This window comes from Oncorhynchus tshawytscha, unplaced genomic scaffold, assembly GCF_018296145.1.
Source record: "Oncorhynchus tshawytscha isolate Ot180627B unplaced genomic scaffold, Otsh_v2.0 Un_contig_6529_pilon_pilon, whole genome shotgun sequence".
Lineage (NCBI taxonomy): Eukaryota > Metazoa > Chordata > Actinopteri > Salmoniformes > Salmonidae > Oncorhynchus > Oncorhynchus tshawytscha.
The window spans coordinates 212,418-233,163 of NW_024609602.1; the positions used below are offsets into that span (position 1 = coordinate 212,418).

General features: G+C 41.9%; 2 protein-coding genes and 1 pseudogene across 2 annotated transcripts; all 3 read left to right on the forward strand.

Moving 5' to 3' along the window:
• The first annotated feature begins 1,219 nt into the window (after nt 1-1,219).
• On the forward strand, nt 1,220-3,665 carry LOC112240754 (major histocompatibility complex class I-related gene protein). Its single transcript, XM_024408999.2, has 2 exons — nt 1,220-1,377; nt 1,476-3,665. The coding sequence occupies exons 1-2, from the start codon at nt 1,323-1,325 to the stop codon at nt 2,459-2,461; spliced, it is 1,041 nt and encodes a 346-aa protein (XP_024264767.2). The 5' UTR covers nt 1,220-1,322; the 3' UTR covers nt 2,462-3,665.
• Nucleotides 3,666-14,183: 10,518 nt separating this feature from the next.
• LOC112240252 lies at nt 14,184-17,693 on the forward strand (annotated as a pseudogene).
• Nucleotides 17,694-18,666: 973 nt separating this feature from the next.
• On the forward strand, nt 18,667-20,338 carry LOC112240264 (major histocompatibility complex class I-related gene protein-like). The gene is made up of 2 exons (XM_042316163.1): nt 18,667-18,798; nt 18,896-20,338. Exons 1-2 carry the CDS (start codon nt 18,741-18,743, stop codon nt 19,915-19,917), a joined length of 1,080 nt encoding a protein of 359 aa, XP_042172097.1. The 5' UTR covers nt 18,667-18,740; the 3' UTR covers nt 19,918-20,338.
• The last annotated feature ends 408 nt before the right edge of the window (nt 20,339-20,746 follow it).

The window sequence follows — 20,746 nt, forward strand, 5'->3', positions numbered from 1 at the left end:
TGCAGTGTGGGTAAATATTCATTGTAATTTAATAAAGAATGAATACTGAAACAACAACAATACACGACAAAAGAACAGTCCTGAACGGTGCAACAAAACACAGAACAGAAAATAAACACCCACAACTCAAAAGTGAAACCAGGCTACCTAAGTATGGTTCTCAATCAGGGACAACGATTGACAGCTGCCTCTGATTGAGAACCATACCAGGCCGAACACAGAAAATCCCAAATTATAGAAAAAAGAACATAGACAACCCACCCAACTCACGCCCTGACCATACTAAAACAAAGACATAACAAAGGAACTAAGGTCAGAACGTGACACTCTCTCCATTCAGTTCCCCTCTTATCTTGATCACTTACATAACTAAACCAATCATATGCTTCAATGTGCTGCGGTTCACAGTGCTGTGGCAAGGTACAGTTTAGATCTCCAGGGACCGGTAGAAACGGTTGGAGACGGTGGCGGCAAGATACATTTTACAAACTCACTTGTTGTGCAATTAAACTGAACGTCTTCACTTCAGATCCACATGTTAGCAACTCGTACAAACTTATGTAAACCTCACACATCTGTACACACACGGCACAAGATACAGTACATTCTTAAGAAAGACATCCTCCAACAATTTCAGAGTTGAAAATTGAAATCCCAAGTATAAGTACAGTAAAGTCCACACACTAAAGAGGGAAGAAATTGTGTTTTTTGACACATCTGCAAACTTCAAGGAGTTGGACTGATGGGAAGTTGTGATGTCATCAGCCTCCCCCCGAGCTTGAGGAACAATAGAGGAGCATTAGAGAATAAAAGAGGAAAGGCCCACCCCCCACTTGTGTTATGTCATAACTTACCTTGATCTATTATTGAGATGTACCTTTTGTTAAGTAAATCAGGTGTTAAATAAGGTGAAAAGTAGACTGGAGTGACACTTTTAAAGCGACAACATTCAATACTCCACTGAGCATCGGGCTCGTAGAGATAAGTGACTTTGCATTGGGCTGATTACTGCCCCTTGTCATCAATGACCTCAAATACTGATCTGCACCATTGTGCATTTGCACTATGCACACCTCAACATAACACTGTATATGCACTGCTGATATTTGCCACGGCAACAACACTCCCTCTGCTTGTACAGTCTCTTCCTCATTCCATTCTCAGTGCATATCGGTTTGAATTCCCTCCTCCACTTGTTTGACTCGTTCAACAACATTAAAGTACCTTACCTTATTTTGCTAAGCGAAAGGAAAAGTCTGTCAGACTCACTTGAGAGCTAGAAACCTGCTACGCGAGGCTATTGGAAAATAGTGAACACTCAAATGGGCAAACTGTCTGTCTTGTTTTTTATTTCGTTTTACACCATTGGCAATGCAGGTAGATTTGACTACTTACTTACTATCAAACTCATTTAATGGTTTGTTATGTTATAAAATGTAAAATGTCCATAACTGTATAATATCATTCCTCTCCAGGTTCAGGATCACATTCTCTGTGGGCACTTGCAACATATATAAGCGGAGAGACGCCTTTCCCTGAGTTTACGGTTGTGGTGATGTTGGATGATGTTCAAGTGGCTTACTATGACTCCAACATGAAACACTTCATCTACAGGGGTCATAACACCTCAGACAAAATACATGATGACCTAGCTCAGGACGGAGCTTATGTATTTGGAATTATATACCAGAGCATGAAAGAGAGATCCTTCCACCTAAAGCACCACTTGAATCTCACGGAAGGAGTTCAAGTTCAGCAAAGAATGTCTGGATGTGAGATGTTGGACAATGGTGAACCAGCCCTGATCATGTTTAAGGAGACTTTTAATGGCATTTTTGTAGATCATGCGATATTTAACAGCATGACACATTTTACATACGATTCTGGGACACTACTTGTAGGATATTATGGGATAAGGCAAGCATATGAAAAAGCACTATTTGAGAACGTTTTACTTCCCATTTGCATCAAATCACTGAAGAGATTCCTGAAGAGAGAGAAGAACATTGTGATGCGTAAAGTTCCTCCCAGACTCAGGTTGATAAAGAAAGAGGTCTCTGGAGGGTTTCAGGTGAGCTGTCTGGCGTTTGGTTTCTACCCCCGCCACATCAACCTGACCCTGCTGAGAGACGGCCAGCCAGTGGCAGAACAGGAGCTGACAGGGGGGGAGGTGCTGCCTAGTGGAGATGGGACCTACCAGCTGAGGAAGAGTCTGGAGGTCAGTACTGGGGAGCTAAAGAAGAGACACAACTACACCTGTACTGCCTTTCACCTCAGTCTGGACAACAAGCTGGATGTCAGTTGGGAGTCTGGGGCAGAGAGAGTTCACCTATCCACCCTCTCAGTTCTACTGGTGATGCTGCTGATTCTTATTCTATTGGGGATTTTCATTTGTGTCAAAAGGAGGTGGAGATGCACTGCCTCCCATCTGAAACTTGTCAACATTGATGCAAAAGCGTGAGAGGAAATGAACCTTTCTTCAGATTCTGAGACCTAATAAAATGTTGGGACACTGATGTAGCTTTGTCAGTTCAGCTCAATTCACAATGAAAATATGACTGACTGCCAGAGCACCTATGAAGGCAAGTGTGAATTATTCTGCTATTGTCAGTCAGTCTTCCCTTCCCCTCAACAAAGGACTGTAAAGGATCAGTGTGGGGAGACTGTTGACAAAAACAAATATCAGGGCATGAAGGTAATATGGTAGTTAATTCATTATGTAATTTGTCATTTCTAATCATGACTATTCATTAATTTCACAATGCACTCTATATAAGTTCTGTATTAGCTGATATCCAGTATCTTAACCAGAAGGAGATCATGTGATCATGTGTATGAGGTCTGTTTGTTATTGTAATGTCTTTACAGTGTCTCTGTGTTGTATTGTATGTAGTGTATGTTACCCCCAGGCTGTACAGTAATACCTTTATTACAGACAATAACATGTTGAATAATTTATTACTCCATTGATTCATGTTAACTATGTCATTAATTTATGTTAATTATATACCTTAACTTCTCTCAGGAACTTGTTTATCACTCTGGAAGGAAGAAATCTGACCCTCTATTTCACTCGAGTTTAAGACTGTCATGAGGATTAATCTAAGGTGAATGTTATATGCATCATAAACAATGAAACTGTTTTCTGTTAGGGAGAGGTTACACCTATCCACCCTCTCAGATTCTTCAGACCAGAGTCTTCAGATTCTCAGACCAATAAAATGACTGCCCACACTATTATTATTATTATTGTTATTGCAGTATTACAGATGAAGGATCTTAATTTGAGCCAGTTTGCTACAGCAGGAAAACAATGCTGCAGCAACAGCAAATGATAATTATTATGTGGATTACTTTTGAAGGGGTTGATACAGTTTTCGTCAAGGAAGTCTGAAATTTCAAAGCGGAAAATTCAACTTTCAGAATACTTTTTAACCTCAAACCTTCCCCTGAAACAGGGTGATCAAATGAAGATCCTACATCTGTATTGCTGACACAAAATGTGCAAAAGATTTTGTTATTGTCGGTCGATTTCCCTGCCCCTCAACAAATTACTATAAAGGTTCAGTTTGTGGAGACTGTTGACAACTATAAATATCTGGGCATTCGTCCAAATCTGCATTTATATAAATTCAGCAAAAAAATAAACGTCCTCTCACTGTCAACTGTGTTTATTTTCAGCAAACTTAACATGTGTACATTATTGTATGAACATAAGATTCAACAACTGAAACATAAACTGAAAAAGTTCCACAGACATGTGACCAACAGAAATGGAATAAAATGTCCCTGAACAAAGGGGGGGTCAAAATCAAAAGTAACAGTCAGTATCTGGTGTGGCCACCAGCTGCATTAAGTACTGCAGTGCATCTCCTCCTCATGGACTGCACCAGATTTGCCAGTTCTTGCTGGGCGATGTTACCCCACTCTTCCACCAAGGCAACTGCAAGTTCCCGGACGTTTCTGGGGGGAATGGTCCTAGCCCTCACCCTCCGATCCAACAGGTCCCAGACGTGCTCAATGGGATTGAGATCCGGGCTCTTCGCTGGCCATGGCAGAACACTGACATTCCTGTCTTGCAGGATATCATGCACAGAACAAGCAGTATGGCTGGTGGCATTGTCATGCTGGAAGGTAATGTCAGGATGAGCCTGCAGGAAGGGTACCACATGAGGGAGGAGGATGTCTTCCCTGTAACGCACAGCGTTGAGATTGCCTGCAATGACAACAAGCTCAGTCCGATGATGCTGTGACACACCGCCCCAGACCATGACGGACCCTCCACCTCCAAATCAATCCCGCTCCAGAGTACAGGCCTCGTCGTAACACTCATTCCTTCGATGATAAACGCGAATCCGACCATCACCCCTGGTGAGACAAAACCGCGTCTAGTCAGTGAAGAGCACTTTCTGCCAGTCCTGTCTGGTCCAGCGACGGTGGGATTGTGCCCATAGGCAACGTTGTTGCCAGTGATGTCTGGTGAGGACCAGCCTTACAACAGGCCTACAAGCCTCCAGTCCAGCCTATCTCAGCCTATTGCGACAGTCTGAGAACTGATGGAGGGATTGTGCGTTCCTGGTGTAACTCGGGCAGTTGTTGTTGCCATCCTGTACCTGTCCTGCAGGTGTGGTGTTCTGATGTACCGATCCCGTGCAGGTGTTGTTACACGTGTGCCACTGCGAGGACGATCAGCTGTCCATCCTGTCTCCCTGTAGCGCTGTCTTTGGCGTCTCACAGTACGGACATAGCAATTTATTGCCCTGGCCACATCTGCAGTCCTCATGCCTCCTTGCAACATGCCTAAGGCACGTTCACTCAGAGGAGCAGGGATCCTGGGGATCTTTCTTTTGGTGTTTTTCAGAGTCAGTAGAAAGGCCTCCTTAGCGTCCTAAGTTCATAACTGTGATCTTAATTGCCTACCGTCTGTAAGCTGTTAGTGTCTTAACGACCGTTCAACAGGTGCTTGTTCATTAATTGTTTATGGTACATTGAACAAGCATGGGAAACAGTGTTTAAACCCTTTACAATGAAGATCTGTGTAGTTATTTGGATTTTATGAATTATCTTTGAAAGACAGGGTCCTGAAAAAGGGACATTTCTTTTTTTGTGGAGTTTATTATACATGCTGGTTTGGCATCCTGAGCATTAACAAAGGTAATCTGGTAGTTATATGTGTTATGCATTCTATAATTTCTAATCATGACTATTAATTAATTTCACAATGTACTCTAAATCTGTGCTCTATTAGCTGAGAGCCCCTATCTTAACCAGAAGGAGAATCATGTGATAATGTGTATGAGGTCAGTTTATTTTCGGAATGGCTTTAGTGTCTCCATAGCTGCAGGAAGTATGGGTGCTGCAGCACCCCCTGAAAAATCATATTAAAACAAATATTAATATTAATATCAGTGCCATTTACGATGTGGGAGGACCATTTTTTTCATGAGCATGGCCTTGTTTCTATTACATTATATTGGATGACTGTTATTCATATTCCATTCACCCAGTTCAATATAAAAGTGAAAGGTTTAGGCTACTACATGATACTCAAATATTCCCTATACCCATCATGAGGTTGCTACAACCTAGCCTATGAATGAAATGTACAACTGGGGGGACAAAGGTCGAGAGAAAAATGAGGTGACAGACAGTGACACATAGACAGACTGTGCCTTGCACACTCTTGCCTGCATCTAGCTGATAGAGGGAGTAACCACTAGTCCAACAGTCCAACAGTAGCAAACAAAAGTTTCTATTGAACAAATGAATGTATGTTTATCCATTTTGTTCTGTTCGCTTCTGTTTAAAAAACGTTTTTCAACATAATCAACGGAATGAATATACCCCTGATAACGTGTAAACACAGTTCCCTTTCATAGCAGCCACGTTGTAGTCCTTCTCGTATCTATGCGCTCTCCTCCCCTCACCTTTTCCCTTCGCTTGTGGACTTTAATGCACAATGAATCAGCTGTATGTGACCAGGCGCAAAAACCTTTCCAAGCCAAACCATATTATAACCACTACACAGCCTACACCGTTGTCACCATATTAGCTAAAGTAACATCATAGTCAACATAGCTAATAGAACTAACATGTTAGTAAACTGCTACAATCATGCATTAATGTTACAGTGTACAGTCAGTAAGCAGTTTAGCACTTACACCACAGGCCCGGTGGCAATAAATTAGTAAAACCAAAAGCTTACCTTGTCTTGGAAGAGTTCCCGTGTTGTGTTCAATAGACATAGCCAGCTAGGTAACATAGCATCCCTCTGTTTGAGCAGGGTGTTTCAGTAGACTAAACTAGCTAGATGCATTTGCTAGCTAAGTAAGTGAAACTGAATGTGAAAAAAATACAATCTTTCTTGCTTCTCCTTGTAAGAAATTCATTTTTTCAAAATTGTTAAACTATTGTCGAGCTCTCTCCTTGAGTCAACTACTCACCACATTTTATGTGCTGCAGTGCTAGCTAGCTGTAGCTTTTGCTTTCAGTACTAGATTCATTCTCTGATGTTTTGATTGGGTGGACAACATGTCAGTTCATGCTGCAGGAGCTCTGATAGGTTGGAGGACGTCCTCCGGAAGCTGTCACAATCATTGTGTAAGTTTATGGAAGGGGGTGAGAAGCATGAGCCTCCAAGGTTTTGTATAGAAGTCAATGTACCCAGAGGAGGATGGAAGCTAGCTGTCCTCTGGCTACACCATGGCGCTACCCTACAGAGTGCTATTGAAACTACGCTAGACCTTCATTGCAAAATAGTGTATTTTAGTCAATTATTTTGTGACGTGATTATATTTAGTAACTTTTTAAATGTTTTAAACATTTTTATTGCCATGAAATTCACTGAGGAGGATGGTCCTCCTCTGTGGAGCCTCAAATGATTAATATGTACAGTGCATTCGGAAAGTATTCAGACCCATTCACCTTTTCCACATTATGTTACATTACAGCCTTACTCTAAATGGATTAAATACATTTTTTTCCTCATTCATCTACACACAATACTCGATAATGACAAAGCAAAAACAGGTTTTTAGACATTTGTGCAACTGGATAAAAAAACAAAAAACAGAAATACCTTATTTACAGTATTCAGACCCTTTGCTATGAGACTCAAAATTGAGGCCAGGTGCATCCTGTTTCCATTGATCATCCTTGAGATGTTTCCACAACTTGGTTGGAGTCCACCTGTGGTAAATTCAATTGATTAGAGATGATTTGGAAATGCACACACCTGTCTCTATAAGGTCCCTCCGTTGACAGTGCATGTCAGAGCAAAAACCAAGCCATGAGGTTTGTCCCCCTCATCTGAAGTCGCTACAGCCGATCTGCCAACTTCTGTCTGTAGCGTCCAAACCGTTTGGACTACACACTAATATGTACATGTCTGTTGTTTGGCTCGAGGACGCCCACAGGCCTCACAAGATTTGTCTGTAGGTTCCCCGGTACCAGTTGAAAAAATTAATGGAAGTATATAAGGAGAAGAGTCTCTCCCTTCTCTGGTGTATTTGGGTTTTACAAGATACCGTGTGAGAGCCTTCATGCCTAAACCTGCACAGTGTGATAAATGCAAATTATTTGGCCATGTGTCAAGTGTATGTAGATGGGAGGAGTACCGTATGCCAGCTGAGCCTAAATGCTGCAATTGTGGTGGTGAACATGAGCCTGAATTCCTGAAGTGTCCTGATAGGATGAAGGAGACGGAAGTGGCAAGAATAAGGGCTGTCCAGCATGTCTCCTGTCCTGAGGTGGTGAGAATAAGGGCTGTCCAGCATGTCTCCTGTCCTGAGGTGGTGAGAATAAGGGCTGTCCAGCATGTCTCCTGTCCTGAGGTGGTGAGAATAAGGGCTGTCCAGCATGTCTCCTGTCCTGAGGTGGTGAGAATAAGGGCTGTCCAACATGTCTCCTATCCTGAGGTGGTGAGAATAAGGGCTGTCCAGCATGTCTCCTATCCTGAGGTGGGGAGAATAAGGGCTGTCCAGCATGTCTCCTATCCTGATGTGGTGAGAATAAGGTCTGTCCAGCATGTCTCCTGTCCTGAGGTGGTGAGAATAAGGGCTGTCCAGCATGTCTCCTGTCCTGAGGTGGTGAGAATAAGGGCTGTCCAGCATGTCTCCTGTCCTGAGGTGGTGAATAAGGGCTGTCCAGCATGTCTCCTGTCCTGAGGTGGTGAATAAGGGCTGTCCAGCATGTCTCCTGTCCTGAGGTGGTGAGAATAAGGGCTGTCCAGCATGTCTCCTGTCCTGAGGTGGTGAGAATAAGGGCTGTCCAGCATGTCTCCTGTCCTGATGTGGTGAGAATAAGGTCTGTCCAGCATGTCTCCTGTCCTGAGGTGGTGAGAATAAGGGCTGTCCAGCATGTCTCCTGTCCTGAGGTGGTGAGAATAAGGGCTGTCCAGCATGTCTCCTGTCCTGAGGTGGTGAATAAGGGCTGTCCAGCATGTCTCCTGTCCTGAGGTGGTGAGAATAAGGGTCCAGCATGTCCAGCATGTCTCCTATCCTGAGGTGGTGAGAATAAGGGCTGTCCAGCATGTCTCCTATCCTGAGGTGGTGAGAATAAGGGTTGTCCAGCATGTCTCCTGTCCTGAGGTGGTGAGAATAAGGGTTGTCCAGCATGTCTCCTATCCTGAGGTGGTGAGAATAAGGGTTGTCCAGCATGTCTCCTATCCTGAGGTGGTGAGAATAAGGGTTGTCCAGCATGTCTCCTGTCCTGAGGTGGTGAGAATAAGGGTTGTCCAGCATGTCTCCTATCCTGAGGTGGTGAGAATAAGGGTTGTCCAGCATGTCTCCTGTCCTGAGGTGGTGAGAAGAGTGGAAGAAAGGAGTGAAGTTGAAGAAGTAATGGTAGTAGGAGAAGAGACACCAGAGAATGTTTCTTGTCAACAGAGGGATCCTGACCTGTTGCATGTAAAGAAGGTGGACATGGTAGTGTTTTGTTGCATTGGTTATCAACTGCACAGCGCAAACAGAGAGGGAATCTGAGAAAATAGGCACCGTTGTGTGCGGCTGAAAGTTTTTTGGGACTCATGGACTTTCCACAGAGGCACTACAAGGAATCCTGTCGATGAAGGCCCCCGAGCCGGTGTAGGGATTTGATATGAATTGTGACTGAAGTGGGATGTTTTTATTTTAATTTTAATTTTGTATGATGTCTGTGTTTTCCCCTAACTTTCCCACAATGGAACATTTTTGTTTCCCCACCCCGTACAGTAGGTGTCGGCAATAGAGCAGTAGGTCTGCCATAAAACCTCAAAGAAGAAGATACACTTCTAACGTTTGTTTGCAGACCGCCATAATACCATAGAAGAAGAAGAACGTTTTCTCAGCACCAAATATGGTAGTGAGAGCAAGTCCAGCTGTGGGTCGGAGACCGGAAGGAGGCGCTATGACAAGAAAGGGAAAGAATGGTACCGTTAAGATCAGAGATTCATCTCCTGCCTCTTGATTATATACCTTCGTCTTCCTAATACACACCAACAAATATGACTTATTGGTCTTCATGCTCTCCTTGAACCAGCCCAGGATCAAGGGGGCCTACCTGCAGCGACAGGTGTATTGGAGAGTTCCAACGTTTGTCCTGAGAATTCTACCAGAGATGATTTTGGACCGGTAGGAGTAATACTTTTGGCCGACCCACACCGACCCACACGTTGTGTCGCGCTGGTTAAAGGACAAACTGGGAATGGTCGATTCAGTGAAAGTTTTGTAAAGTGGGGCTGAGCTTTGACAGTTTTTACCTTATAAGGTCAGGTTAGGTTATATTTGCTATTCTGTGAGGGCCTATGTTTATAATCCACTGATGTTTTACGTGTCAAGGATTCATACGTGTTGCAGCAGTGTGTAGAAGGGAGATCACCACGCTGTGAGAAATGTCCAGGAGGGCATAGTCAGAGGGAGTGTACAGTTTGCGAAAGAGAAAAATCTGTGTGTCAACTGTGGGGGTGCTCATGCAGATGAGGACCTGAAGTGAGAGAGTCAGGTTGAGATTGCCAGAGTTTGAGTGGGACAGAATGTGTCCTATGCTGAGGCAGTGAAGAGAGCAGAGGATAGACCAAGGGTGAGTGAGTTGACTGGCTGATTCCCTGTGAGTAGGCCTGAAGAGAGAGATCCTGAGAGGATGAGTTTCAGTAAGGTTGGATTTCTTGAGTTTATAGCCATTGGGCTCATCTGCACTGTAATGATGGAGCGGACGTCACAGCAGATAGATGTGGTAGTTACAGCAGCAGAGAAGTATTTGGATGTGAGAGATATCAGTGCAGAGATCTACAGGGAGTTGAGAGAATGGGTTACATCATAACAGGCCGATGGCCTGGTGTAGGATCGTTTAGGGCCAAAGTGGTGGGATGGGGTGGTGTTTTGGGGACACTGTATAACTGCAGGTTAGATGGTGGTGCAATTCAATATTTTCCTATTTCCCTTTTCCTTGTATTTTTATTTCTTTTTTGTGACCAAAATGTGCAATCCACACCAAAACCTGTGAAAGGCAGCAATATGCAACACAGCGTCTAGCCTGCCAGAAAGTTACATGAAAAAGAAGAAAGTTGCAGGTAGTGAGAGAGGATGGAACTAGGTGAAACTGGGCTGACATTCTGCACATTTCCTCATCAATAAAACATCTGATCTCAATACATTTTTATGTTCCCCAAACTAGAATATGTTACAAACACAGTGCATTAAATGTTATAGACTTGACGCTTTGACAAAGTTTCAGAAAATTGTGTTGTTTAGGAGTGCAAGGTTGAATTGAGCTTGTGCCCATGCGCACTTCACGGAGGAGACATTCCCTCACGGAAATATGCAAACACATGCTACAACGTGCCAATAGGATCTCGCTAGCTCGTGCTTGGCTTTGCTTGTTCTGGCCAGTATGCTCCATTTGCTCCCACTGTAAACAACACAGATGAACGATCGGAGGAGGATAGATGGCGGAAGTGGATGTAGAGTATGATTTAGGCAGTGTGTGGAGTAAATTTGCTGAAGAGGAATGTTCTGAATGGACTACAGTAGTATCGAAAACTGGAGCAAAAAGAAAATTGTCTAAAATTGTAGTGGAGGATGTGTGTGTAAATTATAATGAATCGCTTCTTGTTGGGATGCGTTTATTGAGCAAGGATTCATATGTGGGAAACCCATTAGAGGTGTCAAAAATTGTGAAGTATGCGCTTGGAAATGTGGAGTCTGTCAGAGTGACCAGGAGTGGTCTTATTTTGTTAAATTGTATTTCGGATGAGCAGAGGAAGATTGCAGTGGGTCTCAAAAGAATCCGGACAACAGAAGTTTTGTGTTTTGAACTTGGGAATACAGCACCCCTCAAACGAGTCATCTCAGGGGTGACGACGGATGTTCAGGTTGAATACATGAAGAGAATTCCTGGTGTGGTTGGTGCCCGGCGTCTGACCCGCTGGGTGAATGGAGAAAAAGAAGAAAGTCGGTACTGTTGTTTGTAGATAAACAGCACATCCCTACCCATGTGAAGCCTGGTTATGTGTAAGACACACCGTAAGAGCTTTCATTCCCAAACCACTGCAGTGTAAGAACTTTGAAGGATTTTGCCGTGTTTCAAGTGTGTGTAGATGAACAGAGTATATAGGAGAACGGTGTGTAGAAGGACGACGGTGTTTGTTGTGGTGGGGATCATGATCCTGAGTTCCTGGAGTGCCCTGGAAAGGTGAAGGAGGTAGAGGTGGCAAAAGTTTGGTCAACCAAATCTCCTGTGTTGAGATTCACTGTCAGATGCTAGTGAAGATATGGTATTGGATAGAATACAGCCTGTAGTAAATGTTTGCTGTCAGACAAAAGATACCCTTTGTGTTAAAAGGTGGACTTTGTTGCGTTCATTGCCACAGTTATATACTGTACAGCACAAGTCTCAAAGAAGTTGAAGAGAATTGACATTATTGTGGCTGAGGCAGAAAAGTTTTTGGGACTCAAGGATTTTACATCTGTAGACTTACAAGGGGTACTGGAGCCGGAAGACCCGTCCTCCCAGGTACCCCTTGATCCTGTGTAGGGATCAGATCTGTTTCATATATTTATTTTAACAGAAAAGTTGTTTAGTTTATTTATTTTTGGGTAGTTTTTTGGTAGTTCAGTTTTTTTGGGGAATCCTGTTTTCATCCTGTATTGTAGGTGGCGGAATGCACATTCAATTGTGATCATCAATATACCATAGAAGAAGAAGACACAAATAAACAATCATGGGTTAGTTATAAATATCTTTGACAACAAGCATGCAAGCTCTACACAAAAAATATGCTACTCAGTTGGCTAAGTGAAAGGGAAAGTCTTTCAGACTCACTTCTTGCTATGCAGTTGGCAGTGGCGATTTTAGCATGTAAATCTTGATGGGGCAAAAATAATAATAAGTGTGATGCATGCCAGCAATGCCACTACACAACACAACACTTAACAATACATGAATTAAACTATAACGGTGACAAACGGTGCCTACAAACAGTTAGGGCCTCCATAAAGCTGTCCCAACAGCAGTCTCAACATCTTACCATTGCTACACCTGGCCATCAGCGGAGCCTTATCCGGCAGCAAAGCAGTTAATTCAGCCTCATTTACTTGATTTTAAAAAACATAGCTGATACGGCTGACTTGTTTAAACAAATATGGTTTCTAATAAGTATTGAGATGTACAAACTATGGCATAAGGGGATGACAAGCGAATAAGAGGCAATCCGTCATTTTGATTAGGACATTAATGAGCGAGCTAGGACGTACGTAATCAATATAACTATTTGTTCAGCAATTTTGAAATGTATTGTGACAGAATTCAGAACATGGGCGGTTCTTACAGTGTTCTCCCTCTACACCAAGTCAGAACCGTATGATAAATAAGCAGACAATGAAAGCTTTTACAATATTCAATGATTACATTTCTCTAAAACAGGTTATAGGCTAGATGTGCACCACCAAGTCAGAACAGTAGGCAAAATTAAGAGGGATAAATAGACCAAATGATTAGGGTGAGGCACATGGCCTACTAACATCTTACTACACAACATACACTTAGTATTACTTTCTTAGCGACAGTATACATATATCCCTGACATATTACATCATTTATGCAGCACCATAAAATGCATTTTTGGACTCACCTTGCTTTGCTGTTCTCACTTGAACAGGAAGGTGGCGCGGCGGCCCTTCGTGGGCAAATGTTGTCATCAAAGTCCGACATTCTCTGGATTGATGATGCTTTCAAGACAACTGGGAACTCTGAAAAAAAACTATGTTGAATCATGATGACGTCATTGATCTTCAGGTCGTAGCTCTAGAAAGAGGCCAGATTTACAATTCCAAGTTGGATGACCGTTCAAAACGTATTTTCGCAGTCTTAGCTCATTTATTCCCAGTTGTCTTGAACTCACTGAAGTCAGGTTTTCGCAGTTCCGAGTTAACAGTTGTTTTGACAGCATGGCCAATGTTGAATGTTCATCATTTTAAAATTGGGAAAGAACTTAATCCCAGATTTGGGACCACACATCCACTGTCACTGATTTCTTCCAAACCACTCATGGTTGAATTAGAGATTTCAAACTTGTGTAATGTTTATGTACAATGGCCGATGAGCACCGATACGCTTTATCTATAATTTCTCTTCATTAATTCTCTTCATATGACAAGGATTAAAAAGGATTTGCCAGTAGATTGTCGACTTGATTCATGTTGACTACTAGCTAAGATTTTGAAAGTATGATGTTGACATGATCAGTCCAATCAAAGCTACTGTAGATATAACGTGATTTGACGTCATTTTATCTGTGGCCAATGACCTTGAGCCTTCTTGGATGGGCACATCTAATGTAACTCTATGGTAGCATCCAAGGGGCTAAAGTTTTCGAGGTCTACCCTTAAGACTTTTCGGTGACGTAGTGTCCCCATGAGTGACAGAACACTGAGCCAATCACGGCGCAATGCTCTGTGATGTACCCTAGTGGTTAGAACGTTGGACTAGTAACTGAAAGGTTGCAAGATCGAATCCCCGAGCTGACAAGGTAAAAATCTGTTGTTCTGCCCCTGAACAAGGCAGTTAACCCACTGTTCCTAGGCCGTCGTTGAAAATAAGAATTTGTTATATATTTTTATATATATTTATACAGGCAAGCCTATATTTCTATATTTAAAATATATATTTTTTTACATTGTTTGCAAACTGATATGTGACACTGATATGGGACATTAATGCCAAAAGAACATGCAAAACAGGTAAGCCTATTGCTCTGCCCCACCTGCCCTGAATGACGGGTCGCCATTGGCAGTTGGCTAAGTGAAAGAGAAAGTCTGACAGACTCAATTCTTGCTATGCAATCGGCTAAGTGGAAGGGAAAGTCTGACAGACTCACTTTTTGCTATGCGAGGCTACACTATCAAAATCACGGGCAAACTGTCTGTCTTTTTGTTTGTTTTTTCATTTTACACCATTGTCAACGCAGGTAAGGGTTTAACTTTGTCGCTTACTCATTTAATGATTTATTATGTCAGACAATGTAAAATGTCCATAACTGTTTACAGGGTTGGGGAGTAGTGTGCCGACTATACTGATATAATTTATAATTGATATCTAGGCTAAATGGCGCATTGATGATGCGAATCACACTGCTGCTCTCTATATCTTCTTGGCTGCATTCCAAACACTTGAAAGACACGGCCTATCCCCCTGTGCCCTCAAATTAAGTGGACACTTCTGATGACGTCTCATGACTTCTGACGGGTATACACTTGCAGGGCAAGGGGCAATCATCGCGGGATGAATGAGTGACGAATTTCTGGGCAAGTCCATTTAAAAGTCATTCCCTCCTCCCTTGCTCGGAAATTCGTCACTCGTTCATCCCATGTTGTGTTTTCAGCCACATGTAGCTTGTGGGTGCTTTATATGCGCTACAGTCAATTATGATTTTATGTCTACTTAAATTTACTATATAATTATTAATTATATAATAATTATTATTATGCCTAATGTATGATCGCTATCAAATTAATTAGCTAACTAACGTTATTTCTCCAATTTCCAAAAGCTGACCGAAAAAAAACATCATTACTTTTACGAGATGTGTTTGTGCCGTCATGTTCATTAGTAGCACAATTTCTGACTTATTTACATTTGTTTTTACTTACATTTGTATGTTGACTCCATATTGACGTTGAGGTTTTACGTTTTTGCTGACTTTTCTTAGCAGATGTACAAACATCGTGAATTGAATTATGGGGTTTATAAAGGCCTCAAAGTGAACACAATTGTACACTCGCAAACTCCATTAAAAACGAGGGCTGAGGGGCTTATGTTGCAAACGTCCCTTGCTTGGCTAATCGCTTGGACCGACGACAAATATGGCTGCGGGGATTCCCCCAAGGGCATAAGGCGAGGGTAAGTGGACAAGGGTGTCTTTTATGAGTTTGAAACGCAGCTCTAGTCAGTTGCACAACTGAATGCAGTCAACTGAAATGTGAGAATATGCCCCAGTAGACAGCCAGTGAAAATGCGCTCCAACAACAGCTGTGGATCCCAACCTTTGGAGTGAACGTTAGAGTTCCTCCCTTCTAAACTCCCCTGTGGTATTGTGCTCCATACGTCATAAACTAGTTTCATTTAAGAAGACACCAGTGGGGCTTTTATTTTCTTAATGGAAAATTACCATCTCGTTTTTCTTTCTCAACGAGAAGCAATGAGCCCAATCAGTCCTCCATTACAACAAAATAAAAAATAACAGCTTAGGCTAATTAGTGGGTTATGCTCAGGTAAAACAATTTGGCTAATCTATGTTTCCATTTTATCTTATAAAATGTCAAATGTCCACAATTGTGTATAATTTCACTTCTCTCCCAGGTTCAGGATCACATTCTCTGTGGGCACTTGCAACCTACATCACCGGAGAGACGCCTTTCCCTGAGTTTACGGTTGTGGTGATGTTGGATGATGTTCAAGTGGCTTACTATGACTCCAATGACAAACAGTCTGTCTACAGGGGACAACATATCACAGAAAAAAACAAGGACGATGAAGCTCAGGACGGAGCTCATGTATTTGGAGTAATATACCAGAGCATGAAAGACAGATCAGTTGAACTGAAGCACCACTTTAATCTCACAGAAGGTGTTCAAGTTCAGCAAAAATTAACTGGCTGTGAGATGTTGGACAATGGAGAACCAGTCTTGGTCATGTTTAAGGGTGTGTTCAATGCCATTTATACAGATCAAACATTATATTACAACATGACACATTTTACATACGATGCTGGGAAACTACTACTAGGATGGGATGGGATAAGGCAAGCATATGAAAGAACACTTTATGAGAATGTTTACCTTCCTATTTGTAGAAAATCACTGAAGAGATTCCTGAAGAGAGAGAAGAACGTTGTGATGCGTAAAGTTCCTCCCAGACTCAGGTTGATATAGAAAGAGGTTTCTGGAGGGTTTCAGGTGAGCTGTCTGGTGTTTGGTTTCTACCCCCGCCACATCAACATGACCCTGCTGAGAGACGGCCAGCCAGTGGCAGAACAGGAGCTGACAGGGGGGGAGGTGCTGCCTAGTGGAGATGGGACCTACCAGCTGAGGAAGAGTCTGGAGGTCAGTACTGAAGAGCTAAAGAAGAGACACAACTACACCTGTACTGCCTCTCACCTCAGTCTGGACAACAAGCTGGATGTCAGTTGGGAGTCTGGGGCAGAGAGAGTTCACCTATCCACCCTCTCAGTTCTACTGGTGATGCTGCTGGTTGTTATTCTATTGGGCATTTTCATTTGTGTTAAAAGGAGGTGGAGTAACACTGCCTCACAGTCTAAACTGGTCAACGTTGATGCAACAGTGTCAGAGGAAATGATCCTGTCTTCAGATTCTGAGATTTAATCAAATGTTGGGACAGAACTTTTCAGAACAATTCAGCTAAATTCACAAAATAGGACTACCCACACTATTATAATTTGTATTATTATTGCAGTATTACAGATGTAGGATCTTAATTTGAGCCAGTACACGACAGCAGGAAAACAACACTGCAGCAACAGGAAAAATCCTACATGTTTTACATTTCCTGCAACAGGGAAACAGGCACAAAATGTGTGAATGGTTCTGTTATTGTCAGACAAACTTCCCTTCCCCTCAACAAAGGACTGTAAAGGATCCGTTTGGGGAGACTGTTGACAATAACCAACATCTGGGCGTTAGTCTAGATCTGCATTTATATATTTTATAGGCTGGTTTGGCATCCTGAGCATTAACAATTGTAATCTGGTAGTTATTTCTCTAATGTAATCTGTCATTTCTAATCATGACTATTCATTAATTTCAGTATGTACTCAAAATCTGTTCTGTATCAGCTGATATCCAGTATCTTAACCAGAAGGAGATCATGTGATCATGTGTATGAGGTCTGTTTGTTATTGTAATGTCTTTACAGTGTCTCTGTGTTGTATTGTATGTAGTGTGTGTTACCCCCAGGATGTACAGTAATACCTTTATTACAGACAATAACATGTTGAATAATGTATTACTGCATTGATTCATGTTAACTACAACATTAATGAATGTAATAAAGCAATGTCAAGTATACTGTAACTTCTCTCAGGAACTAGTTTCTCCCTGTGGAAGGAAGAAATCTGACTCTGTTTCACTCCAGTTTAAGACTGTCATGAGTATTAAACTAAGGTGAATGTTATATGCATTATAAACAATTAAACTGTTTTATGAAAGGAATCCTTTATTGGGGAATGAATGATCATGATCATGTTCAGGGCCATGAAAAGTCATTTTCTATTTTACAATGTGCACACCGCTCATTCTAAACATCATTTTTTTAGTGCTACTTTTACCCAGTCAAATATTCAGGCCTACATTTCCACTCCGAGGCTGGACCACAACATAAAACATAACTTTTGAATATAAGGTCTGTTTTAATTAACTGTTATTTTGTATTGGACACCCAATGATACATCAAAAAGCTGCAAATCCAATGTCTCTATTCCACATTTGAAATAAGTATCCCTCCATGTTACCTGCTTCCTAATGAGATCAGCTAGGTCTGATGCACATCACAATACTGTGTTAGCCCTCTGAGCTAAAGCCTAGGACCACTGGCCATATTAGATTCCCTAAACCTGCTTGGTGCATTTTTCCATGTAAAAGCCATAAACATCTTCATCTAACCTACATTCTATTAATTATGTAAAGGGCAGGTGCTCAGAGGATATGTTCCAAATGGCACCCTATTCCCTACATGGTTCACTATGGGCCCTGGTCAAAAGAAGTGCACTATATAGACAATAGGGTGCCATTTGGGATGCATCATTATCATTGGCTTTAGTAATTCCAGTGACATACACTTTTTTCCTATAATGTCGCAAATCTCCATTTTGGACGAGACTGACTTTATGACCAAAGTTATCCTATTTACACTTTGTAGTCAATATTGACACTAGAATAAATGTTTCTGTCTCATATCGATGCCACACAGGACATTTTCTAAACGAGAAGTGATATTTCAGGGGCAGTCGTGCTTTAATAAAAGGGAGCATAGAAATATCAGAAATAGAACATATATACCGCTTCTCAGACTTGCTTTCATTGAGAATGACAGATCTATAACGTACATTTCTACGTGAATTTGGTATTGTCTCCCAAAAAGCTACATAACCAACTGTGTAGCACATTGTTATTCATAGCTAAAAGAAAGGGGAAGTCTGTCAGACACACTTGAGAGCTTAGAAACTTGCTACGCGAGGCTACATTTTCTAAATCATGGGCAAACTGTCTGTCTTTTTGTTTGTTCTTTCCTTTTGCACCATAGTCAAGTCAGGTAAGATGGACTGTTTACTCTTACCTCAATTAATGATTGTTTTATGTTATAAAATATAAAATGTTCATAACTCATTTTACTTTAACTGCTCTCCCAGGTTCAGGATCACATTCTCTGTGGGCACTTGCAACATATATAAGCGGAGAGACGCCTTTCCCTGAGTTTACGGTTGTGGTGATGTTGGATGATGTTCAAGTGACTTACTTGGACTCCAACATGAAACACTTCATCTACAGGGGTCATAACACCTCAGACAAAATAAATGATGACGAAGATAAGAACGGAGATTTTGTATTTGGAATTATGTACAACCACATGAAGGAGAGATACTTCCACCTAAAGCACCACTTGAATCTCACGGAAGGTGTTCAAGTTCAGCAAAGAATGGCTGGCTGTGAGATGTTTGACAATGGAGAACCAGCCCTGATCATGACAAAGAACACTTTCAATGCAGTTTTTGTAGATCATGCAATATATTACAACCTGACACATTTTACATATGATGCTGGTCAACTACTGCAAGGATGGGATGGAATAAGGCAAGCACAGGAAAAAATTCTTTATGAGAACGTTTTACTTCCCATTTGCATCAAAACACTGAAGACAATCCTGAAGAGAGAGAGGAACGTTGTGATGCGTAAAGTTCCTCCCAGACTCAGGTTGATAAAGAAAGAGGTTTCTGGAGGGTTTCAGGTGAGCTGCTTGGCGTTTGGTTTCTACCCCCGCCACATCAACATGACCCTGCTGAGAGACGGCCAGCCAGTGGCAGAACAGGAGCTGACAGGGGGGGAGGTTCTGCCTAGTGGAGATGGGACCTACCAGCTGAGGAAGAGTCTGGAGGTCAGTACTGAGGAGCTAAAGAAGAGACACAACTACACCTGTACTGCCTCTCACCTCAGTCTGGACAACAAGCTGGATGTCAGTTGGGAGTCTGGGGCAGAGAGAGTTCACCTATCCACCCTCTCAGTTCTACTGGTGATGCTGCTGGTTGTTATTCTATTGGGCATTTTCATTTGTGTCAAAAGGAGGTGGAGTAACACTGCCTCACAGTCTAAACTGGTCAACGTTGATGCAACAGTGTCAGAGAAAACAAACCTTTCTTCAGATTCTGAGACCTGATACATTTTTGGGACACTGAGGCAGCTTTGTTGATTCAGCTCAAATCACAATGAAAATATGACTGCCATAGCACCTATCAGAGCAGACACAAAATGCATGAATGATTCTGTTATTGTCAGTCAATCTTCCCTTCCTCTCAATAAAGGACTGTAAAGGATCCGTTTGGGGAGACGTAACCAACATCTGGGCATTAGTCCAGAGCTGTCATTTCCAATCATGACTATTCATTAATTTCAGAATGTTCTCTATATCTGTGCTGTATCAGCTGGTATCCCGTATCTTAAACAGAAGGAGAATCATGTGATCATGTGTATGAGGTCTGTTTATTATTGGAATGTCTTTACAGTGTCTCTGTTTTGTATTGTATGTAGTGTATGTTCATCATTACTGCACAATAATAAATTTATTACAGACAGAAAAATGTAGCCTAATCGATTAATGGATTGATTCATGCCTACATTTGCACTTCAAGGCTGGACCACAACAATAAACATATGATTTTTAATATAAGATCTAGTTCAACTATTATTTTATGATGAACACTGAATGGTATATCAAAAGGCTGCAAAGCCAACGTCTCCATTACACATTTTAAATAAGTATCCTTCCATATTACCTTCTTCCTAATGAACCCAGCTAGGTTTGAACCTAGGTTTCCTGCACACCGCAACTGTGTTAGCCCTCTGAGCCAAATCCCACAACCCCTGACAACATTCCTAAACTTGCTGCAATTTTCAATATTAAAGAAACATCTACATCTTATCTACATTTCATTACTGACATAAAGGGCATGTGCACAATGTCTGTGATCCAAATGGCACCCTATACC